A 15,942-nucleotide genomic window follows, 5' to 3' on the forward strand; every position below is an offset into this window, starting at 1 on the left:
TAATCAGAGGCAGAAAGAGCCCACTAAGAGAGACTTGTTTATAAATATGTTGATCAATATTTTTAAAACTCAATTCCAATCAAATTGAGCAGGGTGCCACCTCAGTGAATGCTGTAAGGAAAGCTATAATCTCCTCATTATACTGTAGTGAGTTTCAGGTGAGTATCCTAACAAAAAAGGGAACTCAGGTAGAGAACGGAGTGAAATGTGGAAAAAGTAAAACTAACATTTAAGATTATTTTTAACAAGAACTTAGCAATGTTCAAAAGATTAGCCCCTCCAACCAGTGGAGTTCACGGCAAGAGTAATGAAGAAGGGTATACATACCATCAGAGCTCATTAACACTTCCCAAGTAAAATCATCAAGGCATAATGGAAAGAGTGTAATTACACTGAACGAGAACAGATTCAACTTAATGACTTAATCACGCTGTTTTTCTCATCTTCAGTTTTAGCATCGGAAAAATTGATAATAATACCAAACTGTCAGGGTTGTTCTGAATACAATGAGATAATACTTGAAAAACTGTTAGCACAGTACCTACCATAAAGTCAGAATTCAGTAAATAGCAATTATCATTTATATCACCGTCATTCAGCCATCTGTGACCTGGGTTCTAAACCCACACAGATTTTCTGACAAATTCATGCTGGTTTGCCTATTAGGTAGTAAGTCCTTTTACATACATATTTTTTTTTCTCTGTAAATCTCTTCAGATTTTTAAAACAACCACTTTTGTGGGCATAAATTCATGAGGACTAGGTTCTGGCTAAGATTACAACCATATGAACCTAAAACTTCTTGGGAATTCCTTCTTTGTACCTCCTAGCCACCAAAGAATCACATGACAAGTGGACAAGGAACGACAAAGTAAATGTACAAAGTAAGATGGTAAAAACACATATTCGTATACATACACAGGATGAGTCCGAAAAACAGGGTAAATGATTTCACAAATGTGAACCAATTATTAGAGAAGTATACTTGAAAATAATAACACTGTAAAACCATTGCTGCTACCATTAGCCTTTTGTAAATAAATTTCATAAATAGGAAAAAAGGCAAAACAATAATCAAAGGAATGATAATAAACTTCAAAATAAAATATGAAATATCAAATAAGGAACAATAATTGCAAAAAAAGTCAATATTAACTGAACATCTGAACAAAATTCAAAGAAATACATTTATGGGAAGTAAAACATACTTTTTGTTATCTCTTCAACTATATGGCAGGCCCCCAAGATGACTACACCCTCCTCTCCAGAACCTGTGTATATATTACCTTACATAGCAAAAGGGAGTTTACATAGCAAAAGGGAGTTTAAGGACATTGGAACGGGGAAGTTATTTTAGATGATCCAGGCAAGCCCGATAGAAGCATCTGATAAGAGGGAAGAAAAAGGGGACTATGTTAGAGAAGGCAATGTGACAAGAACAAAAAGGGAAGAAAAGCACTGTGATGTGGGGCCAGGAGTCAAGGGAATGAGGAAAGTACCTAGAAGCTGAAAAACAGAAAAAGTAGATTCTACCCCCCCCCCACCCCTGTGGGCCCCAGAGTATCCAGAAGAAATTAGCCCCATCAACAACTTGCTATTACACCCCTAAGATTCATTTCCAATATCTGATCTCCAGAAATATAAGAGAATAAATTTGTGTTGTTTTAAGTTACCCAGTCTATTGCAATTTGTTATGGCAGGAAAAGAAAACGAACACAAACCCTAAGAGAGATGGTACCATTTTAAGCAGCTGAACTAGAAGGACTGTTATATGGTTGTGCAGTAGCCAATAAGAACCAGAATATACACTTAGGAGAAAAATATTAAAGAGTTAGAAGTATTATTAAGCCAGGGGGGAAAAAAAAGGCTGTATTACATGAAGGATGTAAATAAACTAGTTTTAGCTTAATTAAATACTAAACACATTTTTTGAAGGATTAAACCATCATAGGAAGTTAGAATTAAAAAAGAAAAAAAAAAACTTAAATAGAAAGACAGCCCAGCAATTCTGTTTCTGGGTATTTACCCAAAGAAAACAACAACACTAATACAAAAAGGTATCTGCATCCCTATGTTCCCTGCAGCATTATTTTAAAAACCCAAGATACGGAAACAATCTAACTGTCCATCAATAATGGATGGATGAAGATGATGTGGTATGGTGTAGTGTGGATACAGATTATTCATATATATATATTTAAATATATAAATCCACAATGAAATATTATTCAGCCATAAGCAAAGAATGAAATCTTGCCACTTGTGACAATATGGATGGACCTAGAGGGTGTTATGCTAAGTAAAATAAGTCAGACAGAGAAAAACAAATACCATATGATTTCAATTATATGTAGACTCTAAAAAACAAAACAAACAAAACAAAACAAAAACTTATAAATACAGAGAACAAACAAGTGGTTGCCAGAGGAGAGAGGGTTAGTAGGATGGGAAAAATTTGCAAAATGAGTTAAGAGGTACAAACTTCTGGTTATAAAGCAAATAAGTCACAAAGATGTAAAATACAGCACAGGAAATATTAGTCAATAGTATCATAATAATTTTGTTGGTGACAGTAACTAGACTTATCATAGTGCTCATTTTGCAATGTATACAAATGCTGAATCACTCCGTTTTTTACACATGAAACTAATAGGATATTGTATACCAACTATAGTTCAACGAGAATAATAAATTAATAAATTAAAAGCTTTGAAGTCCTATATATTACATACAGTTTAGAGAAAAAAAGCTCTATTTTTAAACATGACGTCTCATGGCATTTACAGTCTCAATATTACTACTATTTCACCTTTATTTTACTCCAGATAATAAATGGGGTATTCCAAAATGATCAACATAAAGGAGAAAAGTTACCATTTTCAACAAATGGTACAAGCACAAGTGGACACACAAATGCAAAAAAATGAATAAAAAACCAGACCTTATACCATTCATAAAACTTAACTCAAAATGGATCATAGACCTAAAAGCAAGACATAAACTATAAAACTTCTAGGGGATATATAGGAGAAAACCTAGATGACCTTGGGTATGATAGCTTTTTAGATAACACCAAAGGCACAATCTGTGAAATTAATATTTGATACACTGGACTTCACCAAAATTAAAAACTTTTGGTCTCTGAAAGACAATGTCAGGAGAACAATAAGATAAGCCATAGACTGGGAGAAAATGATGAAAAACACGTATCTGATAAAGAACTGTTATCCAAAATATACAAAGATCTCTTAAATGTCAACAATAAGAAAACAAATAACTGAATTTACAAACAGTCAAAGACCTTAACGGACATTTCACCAACGGAGATATACTGATGGAAAATAAGTACATGGAAAGATGCTCCCCATCATAGGTCTTCAGTGAAGTGCAAATTAAAACAATGAGCTATCACTACACACTTATGCGATTGCCAAACTCCAGAATGCTGACAACATCAAATGCTGGCAAGGATGTGCAGCAATAGGAGCTCTCATTCACTGCTGGTCGGAATACAATATGGTGCAGCCACTTTAAAAGGCAGTTTGGCAGTTACTCACAAAACTAAAAATACTCTGACCATAAGATCAAGCAATCACACTCCTTAGTATTTAGTCAAAGGAATTAGAGATTTATGTCCACACAAAAGCCTGCACACAGATGTTTTATATAATAGCTTCATTCATAATAGCCAAAACTTGGAAGCAACCACGATGTCTGTTAGTAGGTGGATGGATAAACCGTGGTTCATCCAGACAATGCAATGTTATTCAGTGCTCAAATGAGCTACCGTGCCACAAAAAGACACGGAGGAAATTTCTCTGTGTATTAAGCGAACGAAGCCAACGTGAAACGGCTACATCATGTCTACTTCTAAATACATGGCATTCTGGAAAAGGCAAGCTATAGGGATAATAAAAAGATTAGCAGTTGACAACAGTTGAATATGGATGGGGCAGGATAAGTAACTGGAGTATGGAGGATTTTTAGCAAAAATTACTCTATATGATACCATAATGATGGACGCACATCATTATGCATTGCTCAAACCCACAAAATGTACAAGAGTGAAATGTAATTCATTTTTTTGTAAATGTAAAGTTTTAAAGATTTATTTTTTTGAGAGAGCACTGAATGTGTGAACTGGGGTGAAGTGGGGGGAGGAGTAGAGGGAGGAGGAGAGAGAAAACCTCAAACCTCAAGCTAACTCCTTGCTCCCTGCTGAGCACAGGGCCTGACATGGGGCTCGATCCCTGAGATCATGACCTGAGCCATCCAGAATGAATGCAGAATAGAATGTAATTTAAAGTAAAACTTTAGGCGATAAAGAGGTATCACTGTTAAGTTCAACGGTTGTAACAGATGTAACATTCTGGTTGGGGATAATGATAAGGGGGAAGATATGCATGAATCAGGACAGGGGTTATCTGGAAGGTCCCTCAAGCTCCCCTTCAATTTTGCTCTCAGAGCCATCAGAAAAAACCAACCTGCCACTGCCACACTTCATTTCAGACTTTTGGCCTCCAGAACTATGAGAGAATAAATCTGTATTTTAAGCCACCAGGCTTGCAGTCCATTGTTCTGGCAGCCCTAGGAAACTAACACACATACACCATGGAATGCTACTTAACAATAAAAAGGAATGAGAGTACCTGGGTGGATTATGATGAATGTAAAAAGCCAATCTCAAGAGACTGCATACACTGTGACTCCATTTACACAACATTCTCTCTTGGAAAGACAAAACTGTAGAAATGGAGGATAGATTAAAAGTTGCCAGGAGTTAAGGGTGTGAGATGGAAGGCAGTGCAGCTATAAAAACGCAACATGAGGGATCCTTGCAATGTTGGAAATGTTCTGCACCATTACTGCATCAATATTATAATATTATGTTGCAGTTTTCCAAGATTCTACCATTGGGGAGAACTGAGTTTAGGGTACCTGAGAATCTCTCTGTATTGATTCCTACAACTACATGTCAATCCATAATTGTCTGAAAATGAAAAATGTAATTAAAAATGCATATCAGGGCAGCCCCCGTGGCTCAGCGGTTTAGCGCCGCCTTCAGCACAGGGCATGATCTGGAGACCCAGGATCAAGTCCCACATTGGGCTCCCTGCATGGAACCTGCTTCTCCCTCTGCCTGTGCCTCTCTCTCTCTCTCTCTGCGTGTGTGTGTGTGTGTGTGTTTCATGATTAAATAAATAAAATCTTTCTGGGGGATCCCTGGGTGGCGCAGCGGTTTGGCGCCTGCCTTTGGCCCAGGGCGCGATCCTGGAGACCCGGGATCGAATCCCACGTCGGGCTCCCGGTGCATGGAGCCTGCTTCTCCCTCTGCCTGTGTCTCTGCCTCTCTCTCTCTCTCTCTCTCTCTCTCTCTCTCTCTCTCTGTGACTATCATAAATAAATAAAAATTAAAAAAAAATTAAAAATAAAATCTTTCTTAAAAAATGCATATCATTACTGCAGCATCATGCTTCCTCAGGTGAGGGGAGGTTTTAATAATACATGTCTTGGGTTCCTAAATACTCTGTTTTATGGATAGTCCTTTTTTATTCTCCTTCCGGAGTTCTAAAATATCTATTGTACTGTATCATATTGGCAATCACTTAGTCATTCTGAGACACTATCCTAATATCAGGAATTAAATAAAAATATACATTTCCTGGTTTTTAGTTTAGTGGTTTTGAAGAACAATAAGATTTCCTAGGAACAATAATATGTCCTGTTTCAAGGTTCTAGTCCTAACTTTTTTAATCAATATGTCTGATCACGAAATTAATAAGCAACATTAGCTTCCTCTAATTAATCTCATGGAGTTTGATACATAATGATAAAATTTCACTTACATTAACATCTTGCTTTTGTTCAATAGTTAATTTTTTAAAAGTATTGCTATAATCACTATACCACATATTATACAATTATTTTTATGTTTATAATACCATTGAGTAAACAAGCTATACATACTACAGTAAAAAGAAAATTATAGAAAAATGAACAACTGTATAATACAAGATATATTGGAAGCCATAAATTAATTAATTTTTTAAGACTTTATTTATTTATTCATGAGAGACACAGAGAGAGAGGCAGAGACATAGGCAGAGGGAAAAGCAGGCTCCATGCAGGGAGCCCGACGTGGGACTCGATCCCCAGGCTCCGGGATCATGCCCTGAGCCAAAGGCAGGCAAACGCTCAACCGCTGAGCCACCCAGGCATCCCAATAAATAAATTTAAAACGTGAATGGAAAAAAAAAAAAAAAAAAAACGTGAATGGGATCAGGGTCTTTGCACCTGCAACTGACTCCCTATCACTGACTACTCTTTCCATGCATTCTTCACATGGAGGGCAACTTCTGTCCTCCACATCTAGCAAAAATGCCACTTTCTAGGAGACCCCTGACTATCTATCGTTAAGTAGGTGCTCCTCTATTATTCCTCTATCTGAACTTATTTGATAACAATTATCATAATTGTTCATTTCTTATTTGTATTAGTCTACTCCGAGAAAGTGTAAGCGTCATGAGACATGGGATGATATATATCTTACCTTTCATTGTATTCACAGTGCCTAGCAGACATGCAATAAATATTACCGAATGAATCCCTTATGTAGGCAGCACATTTTTCTGAAATACACATAATTTTCAAATCTTGAGACAAAAATAAAAGATCCCTGAATTTACAGATTAGAACAATACCCTAGATGGATCAAGTCTTTTTTTTTTTTTTTTCAAGTCTTAATTAACTATAAGCTAGAGGTGATTTTACAAGTCTCTTAAAATTTCAGGGCCTCAGATGATACACAATTTGAAAGACCGGGGGTTAAGTCAAATGATCAAGATTTTGCATGGTGCTGAGTTTTGATTTTATAACATATAAAGTATTTTTAAGTATTAGGTGATAATGGCATAAAACACAAAATTGAATAATCGTTCACTTTTTGGAAGTCAAGCCAAACATTAAAACCAATAGTAATATTACTTGCTCTTCATGCCACCGAGTCATAAATAACATATGTTTGGTATACTCTCCCATAAATTATTTTCTAATACAGTAGACAAGGATCATAAATCAGGAGAAGATTGATATTATTTCCATTTGAATAAATATGCTTTAGAAGTAACGAGTAAAGTTATGTATACTAGAGTGACATTTTGCATTGTATTAAAATTATACCATTTCAAGTGGTTGGTTTTATTCTTTTTACTCTAATTTTTTTAAAATATAATTCTACAATAGCTACATTTCAACTGAGACTGCATTATTTATATAAGCTAAAACTCTACTTGTTAGTGTGAATTTAATGTCACATAAAAACCATTCTTTAAGTTTATTTTTCATTTTAGATTATTCAATTATAGGAATCAAAGCTATCAAATGATTTGTCATAGAATTTATTTTTTCCCTGTAACCATAAAATGTTTTAAAGACATTTATGTTAAACTCAAATGTAAAGGTTTTAACTTTAGTTCCCTATTATAATTCAACAGAACCAATAATGTCTTCTGTTAGGCAAAAATTCAGTAGAATTGCAATAATTTAAGAATATAAATATCTGACTTATAGAATACTTTTAGCATTTGTTAAGAACTATAATTCTGTTTTATTGTTTAATTACTTCCAATTAACAGTACATGAAGCTAATAAAGTACTGCCTAGTAAAAAAAAAATTATAAATCTATTTCTAAAACTAGATTGAAAATGCTTTTAATTATATCTGTATTTAAATTTGTATGTAGATTTGTATGTAGATTCACATACATACACACACACAAGGATATGTTTATGAATTCTTAAGAAACTGAAATGCAAACATTTTCACTAGAATCCCTTTCAGGTTGCTTCGCAAAGTATTTTAACATATAAGGGAAAGACAAACTTCAACTCTACTAGCATCTAAATTAATGAGATTTCACAATGACTGCTTATAGTTATATAAATGTACTTAACGTTTTCAAGATTATGCCACAAAGCTAACAATAAAAATATCAGAATAATATGGGCTAACAAAATTTGAGTTAAATAGGACTCAGCCCCTGAACTGCTTGACATACTTATCCCTTCTAACTTATTCTCATAAGAACACTATTAAAATACCAAGATCAAGCTGATGCTGTGATCAAAGAGACATATGCTGTGGAGTCAGGAACTCATGCATTTTCTACCACTGCCTAGGTATGTAATTATAATTTTTTTAAATTCTTTAAGTCATAAAGGTAAAATACAGGCAAATACACGAAAGGCATAGTGAAGACAGCATTCAATGTGATAATGTACATACATCTTGTGTAACATGTGGAAGAGAGTAAGAACTCAATATAAGTTATTTCCCACATATCTACTACCTGTTAAGCCCCACCTCCTATACACCCATTCTCACTTCCTAATAAATACAAATAAGTGGAGGAGATGGATCACATTCATTACACAGATGAAGAAAGAGTAAAAGATGTGAGTCAAGAAAATATAGCAAAAAAAAAAAAAAATCAAAGAATCTCACAATTTCTAGATTAAGATAACACTTAAAAATAACACTGTCTCCTCCAACAGTGTATAGTCAGACATGCTAGAGAGAGGGTCAGCATCTAACAGTCTTTATACTCACTACACATTTTAGAACAGGGGTCATTTATAATGTATGCATTTACAAAACTGTAAAAAGTACAACTACCTGGTCATCTGTAAACATATGAAGAACTTATTCCCAAACACAAAAATATATTTATAATTCCTGTTTTGAATATCATATGTGCAATTGTTGATAAATTTTATTTTTATAATGCAAATAGAATCTTCTGTTGATGCAATATTGAAATTTTCCAGATTTAAGGAACGCCCAGATCAACTCAGATTTTCCTGTTCCCATCTTTAAAAAGCTCACTGATTACAATATAATATTTAATGCCAAGTTATAATAAGAGTCACAGTATAAGTGGGAGAGGTAGAACTCTAATATTCTGATTTGTATAATAGAATAGATGGTGTTGCCATTCACTAAGTAATACTAAGAGTGATCAGTTTAGCGTCTGCCTTCGGCTCAGGTCATGATTTCAGGGTCCTGGAATGGAGCCCCACATTGGGCTCTCCACTCAGAAGGGAGCCTGCCTCTCCCTTCCTCTCCCCCTTTTTCTCATGCTCCCTCACTCTCTCAAATAAATAAATAAAATCTTTAAAAAAAATAAAATAAAAAGTGAGCACTGGACCCAACTGAGAAGAAAGGGTGAACATAATATAAAAAATAATGTAAAATTTGTGATAAAGTAGGAATGACAAGATACAAAAAAATAGGCCCAAGAAATAGAAGTACAGAGGATGGGTACAAACGCAGTAGATGTGGATATCTAGTCACAAGAAATGAGGGAGCTGCCACCTGAGGATTCTAATTTTTTCTATAATGCAGAAAGGTCCATCTGCTGCCAATGATGGGGGAGATGAGAGGATCAGAGATTTGAGAGAAGAGAAGAATATCTGAGAAGTTATGTAGAAAGAGCGAGTATAGACCAGAGAAATCTGACACATCACAATTTCCTTGAGAATCTTGATAAATCAAGCCAGTCCTTGAGAATCTTGATAAATCAAGCCAGTTATAAGACAAATTTACACACTCTAGTCAGGAGTAGAGAAACGATACTAGCTACTCCTGCTGGAGATTCAAACAATAACCAAAGCCAAATGTTAATTTTAAATTATAGATCAAAATGGAAACATTAAAAAAAAAAAAACAGCAGAAAACATAACTAGTAAAATCAGTGAAAACAATAGTATCCCCATACCAGTAAAGTAGGAGGATCCAGCAGGACACTTACAGATCCACAAACCAGCAAGAAAAACAACAGTAAGACAAAACAGCACAGCAAATCTTAGGGATTTTTATAACTGAAGAAGATTGGGATTTCCTAATAAGCGTGTTTGCTTCCTTCTAACACAAAGAGGCCAATTTCTGGGTTCACACTGATCTGCCACTTTCTGAACAAGAAATGCACAGCAAACCTAGTGGACACTGATGAGGGGAATAAACACAACTTCTAACAGGATTTTTCAGAAAGTGGTTCAAACTGTTAAAACAATGAGACTTGATCAGTACACTAAACTGACAAAAAAAAAAAAAAACCCAGATCGCTTTTCCAGAGTCCTAGAGAGCAACTCAACAATACCACATTTTACACTTAAAATGAAAATTTAGCTTCTAGAAATTTTACATCCATGATAACATGCGACTGAAGTATTCTGTAAAATTCTATCAAACTTTCTTCCTTCAAATTATTTGTTTTACTCACTCAGACTTCTTTTCACAGGTCTTAGAGGACTCCTCAATTCTCTTCTCTAGCTCCAGGACAGCCTCCTCCTTGTTTACAAGCATCTGCTGTGTCTGTATAAGTTCCTCTGCTAAAGTTTTCAACCTAGAATGAACAGTTTCCTCATTATCAATCAATACATTAGTTACACTCACCTTATGCACAAAACCTGAGCATTCAGACATCTAAGGCAGTGATGTCCAAAATGGTAGCCACGTGTAATTTAATTCAAAATAAAGTAAAACTTCAGTTCCTTGGTTGCATTAACCACATTTCAACTGCTAAACAGATACATGTGGCAAGTGGCCATCCTGCTGGACAGTGCAGAGAAGAATATTTCAATAATCACAGGTAGTGCTTCAGGGCAGTCTGAGAGTCTTAGTCATCACATATAAAAAGACAAACAGAAAATTTAAAAAGAAGAAAGGATTTAAGCAAATAAATAGCTGTACTGTCCCAGGAAGAATGTATAGTGAAAAGACTATGGTTTTTGTTTTCAGATAAACGTGTATTTACATTTTGGCTTTGCCACTTTCTATGAGATGCTGGGCAAGCTGCATAAGCTCATTTTAAATCTGTTTTCTCACTTGTAATTTGAGTGCAGTAGCACCTGCTTCAAAGCAGTACGTTGAGGATCATATAAACTAATGTATATATAATGACTAGTACTTAGTAGGTACTGAGTAAATGGTATCTAGTATTATTTGCAGAGATTATCTCATTTAATTCTCACAACAACCAATACCAATATTTTAAAGAAAAGAAAGTGAGTCTCAGTTGAATGGCAATTTAAGTGGATAGTAAGCTATTTCTCTTTTCATATAGTGTAATAATGCTTTATAGATATTTTACATATAGATATCAACAATTAAATACACAAAATTAATTATGTACTTATAGATAATTTTGGGCTGCATTAAATGCATGTGGTCCTGAGTAGAAATACTCCTGCCACAAAAAAAAAACACACACAGCTATCATATCACACTAAAATTTTTATCTTCAGCCTCTTTTTTTTTTTTAAGATTTTATTTATTTATTTATGAGAGACACAGAGAGGGAGAGAGAGAGAGGGAGAGGGAGAGAGAGAGGCAGAGACACAGGCAGAGGGAGAAGCAGGCTCCCTGCAGGGAGCCCAATGCGGGACTCGATCCTGGGACTCCAGGATCATGCCCTGGGCTGAAGGCAGGCACTAAACCGCTGAGCCACCTAGGGATCCCCTATCTTCAGCCTCTTAAAGCAATATATGAAACCCAAAATATACAAAAGTAAATATTAAATAATCCAACTCTACGAAAGTTTAAATTCATTGGAAGTTAAAGAGATGATAAAGAAAGTCAGAAACAAGCGTTGAACTATGAAGAAATATTTGCAGTGCAAAGTAGAAGCAAAAGCCTTCTTAGAATGGGGCACTGGAGTGGCTGTTGGTTTCTTTTTTTTTTTTTTTTTAATTTTATTTATTTATGATAGTCACAGAGAGAGAGAGAGAGAGAGGCAGAGACACAGGCAGAGGGAGAAGCAGGCTCCATGCACCGGGAGCCTGACGTGGGATTCAATCCCGGGTCTCCAGGATCGCGCCCTGGGCCAAAGGCAGGCGCCAAACCGCTGCGCCACCCAGGGATCCCGGCTGTTGGTTTCAGCTCAGGTAGTGATCTCAGGGTTGTGAGACTTATACTTAGCACCAGATTTTTTTTTTAAAAATTACTATGTTAAAATTAGAGAACATTCTCAAGAAAGCTACATTTCAACCTCTGGTTTCAAGTTACCTACTAAACTATACATAAGCAGGTAAACAGCACTTACTTGCCTGTTACACCATCTCATGAAAGTCCAGATCACAGGACACTACCTCAGGACCTGTCCCAACCACCTTCTGTCACCATAGTCTGGAGGCAACTGAGTAAAAACCAGTTTCTCCATATTGCCTTGGCCATATTACATAAATGCTGAATTTGAGAGAAAGCTCCTTCCTTCTCTTGACAACTTTTCACTCCTCTGTTCTTTGACTTCTCCTCTCCTATGCCTTCTCTCATTCTCTCCTCCCTCTGCTCAATCTACCCTTGACCTCTTCTCAATTCTTCATTCATTCATTTAAATAACTGTTTGCTAAGCACATACCTTGTATCTGGCATTCTGCTGATGTTAGGGGATAACAAGAACCAACTGTGGCCTCGGGAAACTTACATTCTAGTAGAAGAAACATCAACTTTTGCCCTCCTTCTCTATTCTCTTTGACTACTACTGCTTCCTTTCCACAGTTGCTTAATTCGTCTCACTGTACAAAATAAATACATGGTCCTCCTAAACTGTGAGGCAGCACCCTGGCTTAAAAAAAAACAACAAAAAACTGAATAAGACTTTGAAGTCAAAACTTCTTAATATTTCTAAATCTCTAAAGATTCTTGGTAGTAAATTCAAAGTGGAAAAGACAAATGATTTAGAAGAATGAAATCCTGTGGGGAAAGTATTTTCCCTTCTTTACCAGTATTCCCTTAAAAAAAAACCCTGGAGAGGGATGGAGCCAGTGAAGAGGAAAACATTCTAGTAATTACAGTTTACGTATAGATGACATAATACATGTTAGGGTAGTTTGCAAATTTCAGAGCACTATTCACCATGCCATCATGGTTACATATGTTTGCCCATAAATATAACAGTAACAATTCAAATGGCTTATTCTTTACATTTTTAAATTAAATATGTTGCATTTTAAACAGTTTGATCCAAAACAGTTAAATGTCATGAGACTACCTTAAAAAAAAACTTACAAAACCGACATAAATACTTAACATTTCCTGAATGCCAACCAGTTTAAAGTACTTAAATCCAAAAAAAAAAAAAAATAAAAAATAAAAAAAAAAAATAAAATAAAAAAAAAAAATAATAAAAATAAAAATAAAAAAAAAAAAAATAAAGTACTTAAATCCATAACATTCTTATAACAATATTATCTCCATTTACATATGAAGAATTGAGGCATAGAGATTAAGTATCTTGTCCAAGGTCAGCTGGTAGGTGGGAAGACACATTAAAGCCCTTGGTGGCGCAGCGGTTTGGCGCCTGCCTTTGGCCCAGGGCACGATCCTGGAGACCCGGGATCGGGTCCCGCATCGGGCTCCTGGTGCATGGAGCCTGCTTCTCCCTCTGCCTGTGTCTCTGCCTCTCTCTCTCTCTCTGTGACTATCATAAATAAATAAATAAATAAATAAATAAATAAATAAATAAATAAATAAATAAATAAATAAATAAATAAAAATTAAAAAAAAAAAAAGCCCAGGCAGCTTAGATCCTGAGTCCATGACCTTAACAACTAATAACCTCTGTTTTAGTAGTTTCACTTCATAAAATTTATCTGGTGTGTGTGTGTGTGTGTGTGTGTGTGTGTGTATACACACACACTTGTTAAAGCATATATATAAACACAAAAATATTTATTGAAGCACTGCTTGTAATCAGAATAACCAAGGTGAACTCACTGTGATACTAATGACACTTAACCTTCAAGCACTACACTTGCAAGATCTCTTCCCAGACTCTGCATTCACTTTTCTATTTGTTAAGTCACTATAATTTTCCTTAAGGATGATGCACATGTGCGCGCGCACACACACACACCCCTTCCACAAGACCTGTACCCACCCCTAGTAATAGGAAGAAATTGAAAATAAATGCCCATGTATAAATAACTGCATTAAGGAAATGTTATTACATGTAAGATTAAAACACTGTATACTATTAATATGTCATATATGTTAAGAGAAGAGGATAATGCAAATGGTATGCATAGAATAAGCCCTCTTTACATATATATATGTATATATACATATATATATATATATATATATATATGTATATATACATGCCTATGCTTGTATATAGATTCTGGAAAGAAACATGAACTTTTTTCACCAATTACCACCAGAAGGTAGAAATGGGGTCTATAAAAAGAAGAGCTTTGATTTTCACTGTACACCCTTTTGTAAGATTTTATCCTCTGCAAGCATTAGTTTGATTTTTTCAAAGACTTAATGTTACTTAAAGGTACAAAAAACAAAAACAATTATAGATAGTAACAAGTTTTCAGTACTTATACAATGACTTTTCTATCCTCAAACCATTGGACATCATTATGTAAATCTTACAGCACTCTTGTGAGAGACCTAACTTCCTAAATAATTATATATTATAAACTTGCAATACTGTCACATTCATCATGACATTTTGGTTATTTTAAAAAATAAATAAATAGAAAAGGGTTACAATGCCTGAGGTAATTTTTCTGGTATCTCTTTTTCTCTATTACAGCAACATAAATTGAAAAAAATAAAACTTTTCTTATAATCTCCCTTAAAATATTATTGCAGCTGCATAGCAATTTATGGATGACCTTCTATACCATGACACAAATTTTTATTAGCTTTTCTCATGATTAAACAGAAGATAGCTCCTAGTCAACCAAAGTTATGAGTTCCTATTAAGTATATTTATATCCTAACACACAACCTAATCCACCCCAACCAACAAATCCATCTGCCTTCTTCCATGTGATTTCTTTGTGTCCCTTATCAAAATATCTTTTTAACATGTCACCTGCCTTCTATTTTACAGATTTCTAAATCTTTCCCAGTCACTTACTCAAAAAGTATTCCCCTAATATAATCTAACATAATTGTAGTACATGATCAACCAAACATCAAACTTAAGCTAAGACTATAAATGAGAACAGCAAAAAGCAAATTTGAAAAAACCACAGTCCTGCTTAAAATGGAAGAGTATTGCATTATTTATCATCCCACTGATTGACAAAGTTGATTCAGACAGTCTAATGGGTTAAGTTGGTGTCATTCCCTACAACAGGAGTCATCAAACATTATCTGTAAAGGTCTGGAAAATAAATATTTTAGGCTTTGCCACCAAGAAGCAAAACCAAGGATATTATGTAGGTATTAATACAACAAAAGAGAAAACAAATACAAATATTTTATTGAAAAAACAAAAATAGGGCAGCCCGGGTGGCTCAGCGGTTTAGCACCTGCCTTCAGCCCAGGGCATGATCCTGGAGTCCCAGGATCGAGTCCCGCATCGGGTTCCCTGCAGGGAGCCTGCTTCTCCCTCTGCCTGTGTCTCTGCCCCTCTCTCTTTCTCTGTGTCTCATGAATAAATAAATAAAATCTTAAAAAAAAAAAACAAAAATATAATAATAACTAGGAACGATTCATTGTAACACTGGTGTATTAATGGGAAGGATAGAAATCTTTTTAAGTTAATAATTTTTCCCTTCAGTAGGGTTCAAAGTTAGTGCTCATCATCAAGAGCAACTATAAATTTTTGTTAAAGCCGATACATAATGAGATTTCATGTATTTCATCTTTGAAAGGATCTTTTCATATAGGTGGGTACTGCCAAATATAAATAACGGCCATAAGCAAATGACTCTAATTGAGTATATTTACTGCTTAGAAGACATTTATAAAATTATATTGCATGCTTTTTAGCATGTCATTACATTGCAGACTCACTGCTCCTGAGGGTTAAGGTGGGAGCTCCTTACACAGTTGAATGGATTTTTGAAATGCCAAAATATTTGCAGAGGTCCAAAATTCGCTGCTACAAACGTGGTTTGAACTTAGAAAATACATCAGCT

The 15,942-nt window shown here is 35.0% G+C and overlaps 1 protein-coding gene across 7 annotated transcripts in view; it reads right to left on the reverse strand.

Annotated features, from left to right (window-relative positions):
• Nucleotides 1-15,942, reverse strand: part of FER (FER tyrosine kinase) — a 435,215-nt gene that overhangs the window by 309,492 nt on the left and 109,781 nt on the right. For 6 of the 7 annotated variants that reach the window (XM_041752266.1, XM_041752262.1, XM_041752263.1 and 3 more), the window contains one exon: nt 10,281-10,403. The exons of the other annotated variant lie outside the window; for it this stretch is intronic. In XM_041752266.1, the coding sequence (XP_041608200.1) occupies nt 10,281-10,403 (123 nt within the window). The remainder of the gene's footprint in view (nt 1-10,280; nt 10,404-15,942) is intronic. 7 annotated transcript variants of the gene reach the window in all.

The sequence above is a fragment of the Vulpes lagopus genome, chromosome 4, assembly GCF_018345385.1.
Source record: "Vulpes lagopus strain Blue_001 chromosome 4, ASM1834538v1, whole genome shotgun sequence".
Taxonomy (NCBI): domain Eukaryota; kingdom Metazoa; phylum Chordata; class Mammalia; order Carnivora; family Canidae; genus Vulpes; species Vulpes lagopus.